This window comes from Halichoerus grypus, chromosome 2 (assembly GCF_964656455.1).
Source record: "Halichoerus grypus chromosome 2, mHalGry1.hap1.1, whole genome shotgun sequence".
Lineage (NCBI taxonomy): Eukaryota > Metazoa > Chordata > Mammalia > Carnivora > Phocidae > Halichoerus > Halichoerus grypus.
The window spans coordinates 120,804,754-120,820,746 of record NC_135713.1 but is presented as its reverse complement, the minus strand read 5'-3'; the positions used below and the strand labels follow the sequence as shown (position 1 = coordinate 120,820,746).

The 15,993-nt window shown below is 50.1% G+C and overlaps 2 protein-coding genes across 8 annotated transcripts in view; both read left to right on the top strand.

Annotated features, from left to right (window-relative positions):
* The window catches only part of KDM3B (lysine demethylase 3B), a 64,810-nt gene extending 56,932 nt beyond the window's left edge, over positions 1-7,878 (top strand). For all 3 annotated transcript variants that reach the window (XM_036084030.2, XM_036084022.2, XM_036084034.2), the window contains 5 exons: positions 1,414-1,533; positions 2,546-2,685; positions 3,173-3,349; positions 4,459-4,593; positions 6,449-7,878. In XM_036084030.2, the coding sequence (XP_035939923.1) occupies positions 1,414-1,533; positions 2,546-2,685; positions 3,173-3,349; positions 4,459-4,593; positions 6,449-6,529 (653 nt within the window). In that variant the 3' untranslated portion in view covers positions 6,530-7,878. The remainder of the gene's footprint in view (positions 1-1,413; positions 1,534-2,545; positions 2,686-3,172; positions 3,350-4,458; positions 4,594-6,448) is intronic.
* Positions 7,879-9,690: 1,812 nt separating this feature from the next.
* Positions 9,691-15,806, top strand: REEP2 (receptor accessory protein 2). Of its 5 annotated transcripts, none has more exons than XM_036084139.2 (8): positions 9,691-9,868; positions 11,735-11,807; positions 12,089-12,165; positions 13,312-13,432; positions 13,669-13,782; positions 14,114-14,255; positions 14,363-14,496; positions 14,582-15,806. In XM_036084139.2, exons 1-8 carry the CDS (start codon positions 9,837-9,839, stop codon positions 14,648-14,650), a joined length of 762 nt encoding a protein of 253 aa, XP_035940032.1. In that variant the 5' UTR covers positions 9,691-9,836; the 3' UTR covers positions 14,651-15,806. The 5 variants fall into 5 exon arrangements, with proteins under 5 accessions (XP_035940032.1, XP_035940035.1, XP_035940020.1 ...); XM_036084142.2 differs by having other exon boundaries at positions 9,692-9,868; positions 14,366-14,496; XM_036084127.2 differs by having other exon boundaries at positions 9,701-9,868; positions 14,108-14,255.
* Positions 15,807-15,993: the final 187 nt, after the last annotated feature.

Here is a 15,993-nt window from a genome sequence, read left to right as displayed (position 1 = left end):
ATGGAACCCAACCCGGGCTGGATATCACAACCCTGAGATTATGACCTGAGCTGGAACCAAGAGTTGGACACTTAACTGACTGTACCACCTAGGTGCCTCTGTTTGTTTTAAGATTTTATTTATTTGAGAGAGACAGAGACAGAGCATGATTGGCGGGGGAAGGAGGCAGAGGGAGAGGGAGAAGCAAACTCCCCGCTGAGCAGGGAACCCGACGTGGCACTCAGTCCCAAGACCCTGGGATCATGACCTGAGCCGAAGGCAGACGCTTAACCAACTGAGCCCCCACCCAGGCGCCTCTTTATTTATTTATTTCTATTTATTTATTTATTTTTAAGATTTTATTTATTTGAGAGAGAGAAAGACAGAGATAGCAAGAGAGAGCACAAGTGGGGAAGAGAGGGAGAAACAGGCTCCCCACTGAGCAGGGAGCCCAATGTGGGGCTCGATCCCAGGACCCTGGGATCATGAACTGAGCCGAAGGCAGACACTTAACCGACTAAGACACCCAGGCACCCCTTTTTCTTTTCTTTTCTTTTCTTTTTTTTAGATTTTATTTACTGTTTTTTTTTTAAAGATTTTTTTTACTTTTAGGTAATCTTTACACCCAACATGGGACTAACCTTAAAACCCTGAGATCAAGAGTCACATGCACTACCAACTGAGCCAGCCAGGCACCCCAGGATGGTTTTGAATGTGCTTGCTTTTGTCGTATTGATTTGTGTCACATCTATAACTTGTGTATCTCCAATAATTCGAAAGCTTCCTCTCAAATATTCTGTGCAAGAAGACATGATTCTTAGTTGTTTTTTTTTTTTTAAGATTTTATTTATTTATTTGACAGAGAGACACATAGCGAGAGAGGGAACACAAGCAGGGGCAGTGGGAGAGGGAGAAGCAGGCCTCCTGCTGAGCAGGGAGCCCGATGTGGGGCTCGATCCCAGGACCCTGGGATCATGACCTGAGCTGAAGGCAGACGCTTAACGACTGAGCCACCCAGGCGCCCCTGATTCTTAGTTTTTAAGAGACTTGATAAAATAACAGTGAAGAAGTCTGAGTACCATGCTACCCAGCGTGCTCTTTGTGGAGTCATAGTAAGGCCATAAATCACTATGAAAGCCAAGCTTCTATTGAATGTCAGTAATGCCCGTATCCATTTTGCTTTTAAAGGAGAGATTGTTGCGGGGGGGGGGTGGTGTGAATCGGTTCAATGGCCAAATCTAATGATAGTGTCAGCCAAGGTAGAAATCAATCTTAAAACACTAGAAAAGAGAAGAATGATTTCTTAATAAACAGACTTCACTCTCTCACTGTTACCCATTTAAGAACATCTTTGAGTATGTTTGCACTTATAGGGTCTTTGTGGATTTTTCACAGTATTGCCCTTTCACCCTGCATATCCTCCTTTTCCCTCAGGCTTGATAACTGCGGAAGATAGAAGAGTTGGCACAACGAACCTTCATTTAGATGTGTCTGATGCAGTTAACGTGATGGTGTATGTTGGGATACCCATCGGGGAGGGTGCCCATGATGAAGGTATGATTTCTAGAAGCCATTACTTCAGGATGGTGAGGCTTGGCCTCTGTGTCTTCCTCCTCACTTATGGCCAGTGGCTTTTTCTTAACTTTGTACCAGACCTGATGCATAGTAGGCACCCAGTGGATGTTGCTAGATAAAAGGAGGTTCTAGGAGAGAGTAGTGGTACTTGTGTATCTTTGACCAGAGTCATTCTCTTTATGGGAATGCTCCCTTTTCCACTGAGTGTATAGCATCAGAAAGAGGAATGAAGAAGGAAGGGCCAACTGGCTCACTTGGTCCATCAGCCAGACCACCTGTGAGGTGACAGATGATAAGGCCAGCTCACTGGCACAGAATTGAAGCATCAAAGTGATATTTTGCTGCATTTGCACTCCCTGCCATCTCAGTGTAAAATTAATATGTGTTAATTATGGACATTTTAGAAAACATAGAAAATTTTAAAGAAAAATAAGTAACTCAAAGTCTCACGGTTCAGGGATTATCAGTGTCATTATTATGGTATATTTGCTGCCACAATTTTGCTTTTAATGCTACACACCTGCAGATCCTTCCATTATGTTGTCCTTTAAGGGATTATAATAGACAAGCATTAGAAGCCTACCCTCTTAACTTGCCAGAGAAGCTTTATGTTTCGTGACTTTAAATCCATAGAACCCTAGAGTTTGAAGAGGTCTTGAGAAAGTGTATGGAGTCTGTCTACTTACAGCAGGAAATGACGTGCAATTTGAACATAAGATGTGGCTACACAGTCTGAGCAGGAAATATGTTTTAAAAGAAAACGCTACCTCCAAAAAATGCTGAGTTTCTGTTAAGTAAGGAAGATTTAGGATTGTTCTTCCTGTGTATAGGAAGCTTAGACAAATACGAGTTTTGATTCTTTGATTCTGCTTTGTATTACTCCGGAGAGATGGAGAATAGTAGAGACTAAACTTGTTTGAATTGGACATTCGCTTTACTCAGAGGTACTGAAATGGCTGGTTACATTGAAAAGTAACTTTGCTCTTTTCAGAGGTACTCAAGACAATTGATGAGGGGGATGCTGATGAGGTGACAAAGCAGAGGATTCACGACGGAAAGGAGAAGCCTGGTGCTTTGTGGCACATCTATGCAGCCAAGGATGCAGAAAAGATCCGGGAATTGCTCCGAAAGGTATGCCCCTGGGTAGGCTCCCAGCTCCCAGATTAAGGGTCTGGGGTTGCTGCTGAGGCAGCCTGCTTAGGGTTTCTCCAGTGGAGTCTCTTGGCTTTAAAGACCTGTACTTTTGGGGGCGCCTGGGTAGCTCAGTCGTTAGGCATCTGCCTTCAGCTCAGGTCATGATCCCAGGGTCCTGGGATCAAGCCCCACATGGGGCTCCCTGCTCCACAGGAAGCCTGCTTCTCCCTCTCCCACTCCCCCTGCTTGTGTTCCCTCTCTCACTGTGTCTATCTCTGTCAAATAAATAAATAAAAGCTTTAAATAAAAATAAAAATGAAGACCTGTCCTTTTTGTCAAAATGCCCTGAAGGCCTGAATCCACACCTGGAGGATGTTGAATAGAACAAAGCAAAAGATTTGGCCCACTAGGGACGTTGTTTCAGCAAGCTGGGTTTATGCTGTTATTTATGTATTGATTTTTCCATCTTTGGGTTTGGCTTCAGGTTGGAGAAGAGCAAGGCCAAGAGAATCCCCCTGATCATGACCCAATTCATGACCAAAGTTGGTACCTGGACCAGACCCTCCGTAAGCGACTCTATGAAGAGTATGGTGTGCAAGGCTGGGCCATCGTTCAGTTCCTGGGAGATGCTGTCTTCATACCTGCTGGAGCCCCACACCAGGTGGGTTCCACTTGGTTCCATGGGCTTCCCTATTTCTGATTTTCTTACTAATCTGGCAAGAGATATAAGGGGCTGTGTTTTTGGGGGGTTTTGGTTTTTTTTTTAATTATATTCAGTTAGGCACCATATAGTACATCATTAGTTTTTGATGTAGTGTTCAACGATTCATTAGTTGCATATAACACCCAGTGTTCATCACAACACATGCCCTCCTTAATACCCATCACCCGGCTACCATATCCCCCCCACCCCCTTCCCTCAGAAGGACTGGCTGTTCTTAAACTGCAAGTTATTTTTTGCTTTTTACTTTTCTTCTGTGTAATTTTAAATGTACATTTAAAAAAAATTTTTTTTTTAAGATTTTATTTATTTATTTGACAGAGTGATACAGCGAGAGAGGGAACACAAGCAGGGGGAGTGGGAGAGGGAGAAGCAGGCTTCCCGCCCAGCAAGGAGCCGGATGTGGGGCTAGATCCCAGGACCCTGGGATCATGACCTGAGCCGAAGGCAGACGCTTAATGACTAAGCCACCCAGGCGCCCCTGTACATTTAAAAATTTTTAAATAAGGGAGACCATTTTTTAAAAAGTGAAAGTCGCAGCTCACCTACCTGTGCCATACCCCTATTCAGTCCCCTCATCCTGCCTTCTCCAGAGGTAGCCTACTGTTTACAGTTTGGTATGTATTTCTCCAGATTTTTTCTGTGTAGTTACTAACATTTTCATGTATAAATTTATCCTTGCATTTTTTCTGCATTTGTTTTTATGAAAATGGAATATTAGAAGTATTTCTCAAGTTTTGGGATTGTTTTTGTTTTTTAAACTATATCATAGATGTGCCTGGGTGGCTCAGTCGGTTAAGCATCTGCCTGCAGCTCAGGTCATGATCCAGAGTCCTGGGATTGAGTCCCGCATCGGGCTCCCTGCTGAGCAGGGAGCCTGCTGCTCCTTCTCCCTGCCGCTCCCCCCCTGCTCGTGCTCTCTCTGTCTCTCTCTCTCTGTAAAATAAATAAATAAAATCTTAAAAAAAAAAAAAACTATATCATAGACATTTTCCAGGTGTTGCTGACTCTCTAATGGCTCTTCTTCCTCTGTACTTTTCTCCTCCCAGGTGCACAATCTATACAGTTGCATAAAAGTAGCAGAAGACTTTGTATCTCCAGAACACGTAAAGCACTGTTTCCGCCTGACACAGGAATTCAGGCATCTCTCTAACACTCATACAAACCATGAGGATAAACTGCAGGTAAATAACTCCTTTACCCCTGCTCTGTCTCCCCATCTCCTACTTGGCTACATACAAAGAACGCACATTCTGCATCAGTCCTCATCACACTCACTTTTAGAGAATACTCACCTTTTAACGTAATCATTTCTGCCATCACCTTTTATTTCTCTGCCCCTGGGAGATACAGTATTTAGTGCTGATAACTGACTAGACTGACTTTTCCCAGTCAGATGGCGAAAGCTCTGTGGCAGTGTGTTTCAAGCATGTTTCCAAGAAGGGCACTTCCCCAGAGCTGCTTCTCACAATACATTTCTGTGCAGAATCAGTTCCTTAAAGTCCTGAGAGGACTGCAGTCCATGTCCCTAAGAATTATTGGGTGCTGCAGTAGCATTTAAAAAAAGAAAAGAAGAATCAGGAAGGAAGATTCCCCAGGCAGAACTTCAGCAATCCAAATACGCAGTCACTCCGCCTCCCGCCAGTAGATTCAGTCACCTTCAACCCTGATCTGATCTTTTTTGCTGTTCCTTTTTTAACATGTAGAACATTTCAACCATAAAAGTTCTTAGACAAAGTCCAATCATGGGGATAAACAGGTAACATTGATACTGTAGATAAAATGCAACCGCCATTTCAGACCTCACCGCCATTAGGTCTCTGTACTTGGGACATGTCACCTCCAACACTCTCAGTCCTCTGTCACTGCTTTATTTTTTTGTGTAGTATTTATCACTAACATATTATGTATTTTACCTGTTTGTTTCTATCCCTAATAGAATATAAGCTATTTAAGCTCCACGAAGGCAGGGATTTTACTGTTTTATTCCCTACTTTTCCCTAGCACAATATCTGATACATAGTAGGTACTCAGTAAATATTTGTTGAATTAGTACAAAAATTTAATAAGGAATAGCAAAAGGGGGCTTGTGTGCCCATCACTCAGTGTAAGAATTAAAGCATCCTATACATACAGATAAACAGCGTTAACACACAGGACACACAGAACAACTACATTATTGAAGCTTCCGTGTACCCTTCCCCATTCTGTCTCCTTACTTTCCCTCCCCAGAAATTATCACTATCTGGGTTTAAAATTCTTTTTAGCCTGTTATTTTAGTGACTCTAAGTGTTCCTTCCTGCTTGATGTATAATATGTGTTCCTCTTAGACAATAAGAAAACACGTACAAGCACAAAGGGAAAAAATTTCCAATAATCTGACCTGCCCACTGTTGTTTTAGTGCATTCCTGTTAGTTCCAGGAGCTTAGGCAAGGTTCTTAACTACTGGACCTTGGTTTCCTCAGTTTCTCATGTGTAAAAATGGTGATAATAATAGAATTGACCTCCTAAGATTGTGGAAAGGATGAAATGAAAGTCCACGTAAAAAGCTTAGCGGTAGTGCCCAGCACTTACTAAGCACATAGATGAAAGTGTGATTATATAGCCTTTCAAATGGATTCATCATTCTTTTTTGATTATATACCTTATATCCTCTGTGATTTGTAAATCATCTTTGGGATTGATTTGGGAAGTATGCAGTCCTGGCTGAGAGGTTTCCTCATTAACCAGTAGGCTTTATAGGCTGTGTAAAACATACATTTTTGTGGGGCTCCTGGGTGGCTCAGTCGGTTAAGCGTCTGCCTTCAGCTCAGGTCATGATCCTGGGGACCTGGGATCGAGCCCCGCATCAGGCTCCTTGCTCACTGGGGAGTCTGCTTCTCCCTCTGCTCTTCCCCCTGCATGTGCTCGCTTGCACACACGTGCTCTCACTCTCTCTCTCTCAAATAAATAAAGTCTTTAAAAAAAAAAAACATACATTTTTGTTTGAGAATATAATATGGGACTGTCATGAACTGACTGCTGATTGCTCTCTCCAGGTGAAGAACATCATTTATCACGCAGTGAAAGATGCTGTTGGCACCCTCAAGGCTCATGAATCCAAACTGGCAAGGTCTTAGGCATGGAGAAACTCCAGACTCCCCTGTGAAGCAGGTCTTTCACTCACAACACATACAGGGAATGGCGGGCTTCTCTGTTGGAGCAGAGGCCCTTCACTTGGAGCCAGTGTGGTCAGTATTACAAACTCTCCAGCCACTCTTTTCTACGCTGCCTCAACACTGAAGGTTGACACAGGAAAGTTGCACTGTTCACACACACAGTTTCAGACTCCAAGCCGAGGGTGCCACATCCCCATCCTGTGGTCTTTTGGGACTCTGAATTGCCTGAACGTTGCTGGGCTTTCCTGCACATTCTCGTGACTTGAGATCCGTGGAAACCGGGAATGTGGGCACACCTTTCTTTTCTTTTTTCTCTCGTGCCTAGTGAAGTGGGAATGTGTTTGGAGGTAGGGGGAATCCCATAACTGATACAAGTAGGGGGTAATTGCTTAAACATGCCTGGTGGAAGCCTGACAGTGTCTCTGCACGTGACCTCTGACACAGCCCATCCCAGGAGACGGGGTGAAGCCATTCCCCACAATCTCTCCCGTGAACACTGGAGTCTTGCAGGACCCAGGGAGAACCCACTGCTTTTCCCAGGAGGCTCCAGGATTAGGAAATGTGTGTATTTAGTGAAAAATAGGTTTGTAGTGAAATAGTTACTATTTCATGAAAGTAGATATTTTTAGAATTTTTGAAATACCACAGTTGTTTTCCTGGATTATGAGGAAAGGCACATTACATTTAGTCTTCCTTTCGATAAAAATCTTTGAAGAAATATGATTTTTAGAAATCAACTGCCCATTATAGCACAAAATCAGCCAAAGCAGAATTTAAAAGGATTGGCTTTTTAGGATTCTTTTAGTTTTCTTCCCCTCCCATCTCAGTCCTTTATTGAGGGAACAGCCAACAGAGAAAGAACTTTGTCATGTCTGAGCTGTGGTGTGTTTTATGAATATACACACCGGTGACACAAGAACCATTTTCACCTATTACCAGCGTTCCCTTGGGACTCCTCTTACACTTCCAAATGCAAAGGAAAGTTTGATTTCCTACATGAGGCTTTTTGGTTTTTTGGGTTTTTTGTCCAAAAATATTTTCAGCAAAACTTTCCAACTCCGTGGAGTTTTATTAAGAATTTATTTGAAAATGATGGAATTCATTGGCCCATAGATACGTTGGAAAATGTATCTATCTTCTTTCCAGCTGTACTGTAGTGCCCTGCAGGCTTGTTTATATGTTCACAGTTACTTTTTTTTTTTTAATAAAAGTCATTTACTGTAGAATACTTTTAATTTCACTTTCTGTATTTTAATTTTGTTGAAGGGCTGATTGGGATTTCCATGTTCTTATTAAAAATCTAACAAATCTGTTTGGAGTGGACTAAATTCTTCCTGTGGCAGCCATTCTGAAAAGCGAAGGCAGGTTGAGTGCGGGTTGAAGGTGGAGGATGGTTCATTTTCAGATCTTCATTACATTGCTGCTTCCAATTACCCTTTGCTTCCTGAATTGGTGCCTTTTTGAGAGAGGAAAGTGCCAGGTCATTGTGGTTTGTGGGCTTGGGGGTGTGAAGGGAAAAGGTCACTTGAGTTAGAAGGTGGGAGAAAAAATGGGTTTTCCATAGTTTATGATGTGTGAATGGAATGGGAAAGGTGAGGTCTTGACCTTCCTGGGGCAGTCAGGAGTGAGGGGGGGGGTGGCGGATGGCATAAGCAAGGTTTTGGGCAATCGGTGATGGGGTTCCTCAAAGCAGAAGGCCTGGCTGCCCACATAGGAAACATTGTGGCCCTGGATCCACCTCAGAGTTGGTGGGGAAAGACCCAAATGGGATTTTTTTTTTTTTTAAATCAAGCAGTAATTAAAGTGGCTTGAGCAGTGAGGACAGACTACATTCCCATTAGAAAAGGCCTTTTGAAGAGGAAGTTGTAAAGAATAGCAAGAGGGGTCATCAGAGGCTGCTTCTCCAGACCCTGTTGGAAAACATCTTCCAAAGTGTTTGAGCCTGGAAATACAATTATCAGGGTGGAAATAGACCATTGTGTGGTTCAAGGATACTGAGTTTGAATAGGACCATAACTGAAATACAGAGCTCGGAGCGTGTCCTTTCAGCCTGGGTGGGCACGGGTCGAGGCTGTGATCACCAGAAGACTTACACCTCCACTTAAAGAATGCAGAAGCTTTGAAATGGGACAGGAAAGGAAAGCAATGGGGAGAAAAGGGGGTTGCAGAGGTTGGAGCTTTGTTGCTTTGGTGAAAATCAGGAGGCGGGCTAGCCTACATTCTGGATATAAATGTCTTCAGAATTAGGGCATACACTGCTGCCAGTGTTTGCTGATGGGGGTGGAACTGGAGCCCCTGGACCCATCTCCAACCTAGACGTCAGGCCTCCAACCCTTCTGTTTAAAGAGGGTCTGCCCCCGGTGTATTCCCCTTGAGAGCATGGGCTCATTCCCCTGCAAAGCTGAGCAAATGACAACCTTTAAAAAAAAGCAGATCAGAGAGGGGATGGGTCCTCCAACTGGGGTGATTGGTGATGACCAAGAAGGGGTAAGGTGGACAGGTGCAGCTATACTTGACTTCAGGAGCTGTTGGGTGGGTGTCTTTACAGGGCCTGGAATGGGGGAGGACAGTTTGCTGGCCAGCAGTTGGGAAAAGTGGCCTGATTAAAGTAGACTTTATGGGTTACATCTTAGCAGCATGACTTAGTAGTTTTGTGACCTTGGCAAATTATTGAACTTCCTTAAGGGCCCCATTTCCTTACCTTCGAAATGAGGATAATTATAACCTCTGCTTTATGGAATGGTAGTGAGGATTCAGTGAAATAATGCGGGTAAAGCTCTTAACCTCAGGGCCTGGCAGTTAGTACGCACTCAGTAAGTCCTAGTTAGTATTCCTCAGCCTGGTGTGGACAAGGCAGGAGGAGGGCTAGGATGTCAGGATGGGACCTGAAGGCCTGTGAGGACCCCAAACCAGGGCTTGGAATCCAAGAAAGAGGAACAAGCGATTAGAGGAGGGCAGGGCGCTGAGGGTCAAAGGCGCATGCCCGGTGATAGCAGGTGCAGGGGGGCGCGCCGCCGCCGCCGCCGCCGCCGCCGCCGCCGCCGGGGCCTCCCCTTTAAGAGCCGCCGCCGCCCACGGCCCGCCGCTGCGGCAGGGACCTCCCCTTTAACCGCGGCTGTTCGGCGCTCCGCGGCCCCCGCGGCGGCTGCTGCTGTGGCTGCTGCTGCTTCTGCGGCTCCTGCTGCCGCCGCGGGCGCTCGACCTCCAGCACCTGCATCCTCGGCCGCGGTCCGGGTCCTCCCCGCCCCGCGCCCCGCCCGGCCCCGCCATGGTGTCCTGGATCATCTCTCGCCTGGTGGTGTGAGTGCGGCGGTGGCGGGGCGCGGCCGGCTGGGAGGGGGATGGGGAATAGGGATGGGGGGTGAGGGGTGCTGAAGCCCTGGATGGACCGCTCCGGGGCCTCGTACAACAGAGTCACCTAAAGGCACATCGTCCCTATTTGGGGTCCCCGGAGACAAGACATGGGGTGTAGGACCCAGGACCGGAGGGGGGAATATTAGAAGAGCCATAGCACGGCCGGCTTCTCACACCTTTTATTTTTGATTTTCCTGTTCCTTCGCCTTCCTTCACCCTATGGCTGGGCAGCACGGCCTGATTTATGAGGGGAGGTGGCATGTCCCCTCCCCCACCTAGCAGATCCCCGCTGGAGGGGCAACTCAGACCTGGGCCCTCATCTCCCTTCGAGGATAGGGCTAATGGAAGAGTGGAGAGCGAGGCAGGGCCTCGTCATTCCGTAGCTTAGGGCCATAGCTAGCAGCCTTGGCCGCCTCCCTCTTCCACTCTCAGGACACTGGAGTTGAGGGCACATGCTCTGGAGGCCCCCTCCCCCGGGGAGGACATCTGGGTACTGGGAAGCAGAGATGCTTGGAGGACAAAGTGTGGGAGGTAACCGGGTGAGGACGTGTGTGTTCAGCCTGGATTTGTGAAAGCCACAGAGGGGACAGCGTTAGGTGGCCTTCATTCCAGGCTGCCAGCCGCATTGTGGAGCTATGCCCCCCGCCCGGGCCCCAGGAGGGAAGCCTGCTCCCACACCCCACACATTGTCCTTGAGGATTCCACTCCCCACCCCACCTCCACAGGTCAGTTCGGAAGTATCCTGTCTCTCTGAGGCAGGTCCCTGTGAGCCCAGGCAATACCCACACATTGTCAAGGAGCCGGGCCCGGCAGCGGCTCTGCATGGGCCTCAGCCAACCCCTGCCCCGGCTCAGGACCCTGCCCCTCAGCCTCCACTGTGGGGGGACTGACACCGCAGGATTCCCTCCCTCTTGCCTTCTTCCCTTCAGTGCTGTTATGTGCTTGTGTTCTGGCTCCCTCTAGACCCACCAGGGTCTCCCTTCTTCCTCCCCCATCCCATCCAGGGAATCCTGGGGCCTCATACCTCCCTGTGGCCTTCAGGGTGGCTGCTTCTCTCTTACCTGGATGAGTTCCCTGGGGGCATCATTCCTCTTATTCCCTCACCTGTGTGCTGTATGTGGTCTCTAATGGGATCGCTACCAGGTTGGACTCCAGCCAGGGCCTCAAGCCCAGCGCCCTCCCCCCGCCACTGAGCTTGGTCCCAAGGCTGCTTACGTGAGATAATAAACCTTTTTGCTCTTCTAGGGACTCCTGCCCCTGTGCCCTCTGCTCCCCAGGTCCCCAGGGCCACAGCGGTGCTTCTGACTGCCACATAGAGTGCCCTGTTAGGTGGTGTCACATTCCCTTACAGACCTGGCCCTACCCAGCCCGGCTCTGAGACAGGGAAGTAGAGGTTAAGGGCAGATGGGTATGAATGAGCTGTATCCATAGAAGGAAGACACCTGTGGTGGTGACCAGACCCCTCCTACTCCCCATGATATGTTTATGCATAACCAATGATAATGGCTAAAGAGACCACATTGGACCCTCTGGCCTCTGGGTCTTTCTTCACCTAAGGGCCTGGAGAAAACCGGAACGATAAAGGGGAAAAGGCATCACCTTTACCATCTGGGGGCCTCCATGCTTGTGTATCCCCAAGGCTGAACTACTTTGACCATAACCACTGATCTGAGTTCATCAGTCCAGCTGATGTGGCACTCTGGAGTTCTGTCCTTCTCCCCTTACCTACCCAGGGACTGACTGATGCAGAGCTGGGAGGGAGAGGCCACTGCTCTTGGCCGAGGGGACCAGTAACCCTGCCTGCCTCCCTAGGCTCATCTTTGGCACCTTGTACCCAGCCTATTCTTCCTACAAGGCCGTGAAGACAAAAAACGTGAAGGAATATGTGAGTTTGTGACACTTCATCTCCCACCCAACCCACATGGCAGAGGTAGGGGAGGACCATGGGTCACGTTACAGACAGGAGTGACTTTGTACCGATGCCTCAGCACTAATGAGACCCTGCTTCCAGAAGGTTCCTTTGTGTTCCTTTTCCCCAGCCCTGGTGGGATCCACAGGCAAAGTTGAGATCCTGAGTGTCCCTTCCCCACCATAGCTGGCAAGCGGACACAGGCTCCTGGGTGTTCTCCTGAGGCCCCAGCTAACACTTGCCCTCTGTGCCTTCAGGTGAAATGGATGATGTACTGGATCGTCTTTGCTTTCTTCACTACAGCTGAGACACTCACGGATATCGTGCTTTCCTGGTGAGGTCCAGCATCCCTTCCCTGCTCCCCAGGGCCCAGGGTTTAGACTCTCTACCCCACCAGCCAAACCAAAGATTGAAAGCCGGGGTGGAGTCCCCCCACAGTTCCATGGGGTCCTGAATGTCCACCCTTCTCCACACAGGCCTGACTTGATCAGTAGAACAAGAGACCTAGCCCCCACCTTTCTTTCTGGTGGCAACCAAAGCACCACCATAGAATTCAGGCAGCCTGCTTCTGCCAGACTTGCTGTGTGACCTTGGGCAGGTTACAGCTTTGTAGGTCTCAGTTTCCCTGTTGGTAAAATAGGATTCAATCTTATAAACTTTCGATGCTGGTATTTCGAAGCACTACTAGACTATGTTACGAGCACTTGGAGGACAGAGAATGTCTTAATTGCTATATGTATATTCACAGCAGGAGCTCAAAAAATGTTTATCGGGTGAGCACACGCCTCTTGGAAGAGAGGACTAACACAGCATAGAACATTGTAAGACGAAGAGAAGAGAGTTTTATGGAGAGGTAGAGGACAAAAGATGATTGCCTTTGTAGATTGTAAGGGCCAGTGGCCTTTGAGAAAAACAGTTTTAGCAGAAATTGAGTGGGGTCAGATTAGGAAAGAATAATGGGTTAGAAATTGAGGACAGCGAGCATAGATGCTTCTCGACACAAACAAAGGAAAAAGCTTTGTGAGGATGTAGGAGATGTGAAGGAGTCTGTGGCCTGAGGAGAAGGAGCCGGGGAATGGAGAGCAATGCTTAAAAGCAAGAGGCATGTCATGACAGCAAGGGATGGGAGTCTTCCTCATGGGGGGAGGGCAGGAGAGAAGGGGGTGAGGACCCAGGAGTAGACCCAGGACAGAGGAGTAGGAATCTTCTGTCAGAGTGAGAGGCCTGGAACTCCAAGACTGAAGTGTGCAGAGAGCCACTGCCGAGGGGGATTCCTGCTGGGGGCATTTCTCACCCGTCCCACTTGCAGTCTCAGCTGAGCCTCCCATTCTCCTGCAGATGAGAAATGCCCAGTCGCCCGAGCCACGTGGGGACCCCAGTGCACTAAGGGGTGGGGGGCCAGCCAGGGTCTTGCCGGGGGTCAGCTCACCCCCTGACTCCCTATCCCAGGCTCTGCCACTCGCCTCTGTCCCACCAACAGGTTCCCCTTCTACTTTGAGCTCAAGATCGCCTTTGTGATATGGCTTCTGTCGCCTTACACCAAGGGCTCCAGCGTGCTCTACCGCAAGTTCGTGCACCCGACACTGTCCAACAAGGAGAAGGTTTGCCCCCACTCTCAGCTGACTTCCTTGCCTGCCCCAGGCCGAGGCAGCCCAGCGCCTGCAGCCGTGTGCATTCCTGGCTCTCCCTGTGGGTGCCCAGAACCTGAAGAGATCTGGGAGGGCCCTGGCCTCCTGGAGCAGGCCGTGCCTTTGTCCAGGTGTGAACAAGGGCAGGGCAAGGCCTGGCCAGCGGGGCCCACCCCTCACCTCCTGCTCCTTCCCCTCCGACCCCTCAGGAGATCGACGAGTACATCACACAGGCCCGAGACAAGAGCTATGAGACCATGATGAGGGTGGGCAAGAGGGGCCTGAACCTGGCCGCCAATGCTGCGGTCACAGCCGCTGCCAAGGTGAGATGGGGGGCAGACCCGGGTTCCCAGGACCCCACCTTGCTCGTTTCATGCCCCTGGCCAAGCCCCTTTGCGTCTACCCTGTCCTTGGGGCTGTGATGGTTTGGGGCTTGTGCAACTCACGGGTGCAGCCCCCGGCTATGTGATTCCCACTCTCCGGGCCAGTTTCCTCATCTGTGCAAACGGCAGGTGCGGCCCCAGCCTGTCAGTGCTGCTGTGGGACAGGGTGAGGACAATGTGGGGAAAGCTGCGCGTGCTCCCTGGTGACCTCTATCTCCACCCCGCCCCTTCCTCCGGTTCTCCCGGTGCGTGGTGGTGACCCTAGGGCCAGGGGGTGCTCTCAGAGAAGCTCCGGAGCTTCAGCATGCAGGACCTGACCCTGATCCGGGACGAGGACGCACTGCCCCTGCAAGGCCCTGACAGCCGGCTCCGCCCCAGCCCCGGCAGCCTCCTGGACACCATTGAGGACTTGGGTACAGGCAGGGCCCCGGGCTGGGCACAGGGAGGGCGGGGTACCACAAGGACATGGAGGCCAGGCGGGAGAGGCGCCAGACCTCTGTTCTCCTTTGCTCCCCCAAAGCAGGAGATGACCCTGCCCAGAGTTTAAGGTCTAGCATGAACCAGGCAGATCCCCGGACAGAGGCCTCTGAAGATGATATGGGAGACAAGGCCCCTAAGCGGGTCAAACCGGTCAAAAAAGTGCCCAAAGCTGAGGTGAGAGCCCAGGCCAGAGCTTGGGGACAGGGGGAGGGGATGTGAGCCTCGGCTGAGCCCTCTGACTTCTCCCTCCTTCCTACAGCCGCTGGCTTCCAAGACACTGAAGACCCGGCCCAAGAAGAAGACCTCTGGCGGGGGTGACTTGGCTTGAGGTCCTGACCCGCCCTCCCCAGGCTGCAGAGCCCCCGCTCCACACTGTGCCAGTAGCCCAAGTGTCTCAGGCCCCAGGGCCCCTCCGATGGCTGCCTGCCCAGTGACCACTCCTCTGGAAGGTCTTGGAAAAGAGGAAGGAGGCCCTGCTGTGGGGGTGGAGGGTAGAGGCTGGAGGGGTTGCTGAGGACTGAGCCACCCAAGGAGGTGGGGGCTCCTTAGAGCCCAAATTGCTATTCTCCCTGCTCCAGTCCTGCCCCCACCCACCCAGTGCCTTGCTGAAGACCCATGGCCATCCTAACATGCCCCCACTGCTCTGTCTGGGGTGCGGGGTGGGGGGCAGTCACAGTCCAGAATGACCAGAGATGGGCCCGAAGGCACCTGGGAGACCAGAAGGGAGTGGGGAAGGCTTCAGAGAACCTGGCCAAGGGCTCCAGGCCACACCTGTGAATGGAGGGCAGGGCCTTAATGTGCATGTAAAGCACCAGGATGGCCAGGCCAGAGCTGCAGTTAGGGGCACTGGGTAGGGCTGTGTGCTACATGCCCCACTAAAAAGAAGTGGGGCTCCAGGGGTGTGTGTGTGTGTGCGCGCGTGTGTGTGTATTTCTGGGTCTAGGGCGGGGGGGATTTGGGGTAAAGGACTTTCCTGCCAGCAGCGACCACCCCCCACCGCAAGCCCCGGCTGGCCCTTCCCTGCTTTCAGCCCTCCTTCCTACTCTCGGACCCTCAGAGGACCCCAGCCCGCCCTGAGAGGATGGGATTCTGAGGGCCTCTTACCTCCTCCTCTGCCCTGATACCCTTCCGCCGCCTCCCATTCCTGCCCTGCCCCTGTGCTGGGCTCCTCCACCCCTCAGGGCCCACTGCAGAGGCCCCTGCTGAGCCAGCTCCTTTCCTCCTCACCTGGGGGCTCATCTTCTTTCCCCCAGAGCCCTCTTCCTGTGCCAAGCAAACTGGGCCCCATGTGAGCAGGCTCTTATGAGCCCAGGCTTTGCCCCACACTCTACCCCAGCTTCTGCCGTGGCTTCAGTCAGGGCCAGGAGGAGTGTGTGAAGAAGAAAAGAAATTTAGGAGCCAAAGGGCTTCCAATTCTGTGGAAAGAGGGTGCCCGTTGGACCTTTGGCACCAGATGAGCCAATAAACCAAATTCTGGCGCCTCATGTGTTTCGGCCTCTGTGCTTTGTTCTCGGCCCCCCAGGCCACATGTTAGAAGGACCTCAAGTGAAAAGCAGGGCCCAGCTATAGGAGGGAGGGGGGAAGAGGTTGGACTGCGAGGCCCAGGAGTTCTGATCTCCAAGATACGAGATGGGCTTCAGCTGTTTCAGTCTGGGAAAATGGTTTGGAGGT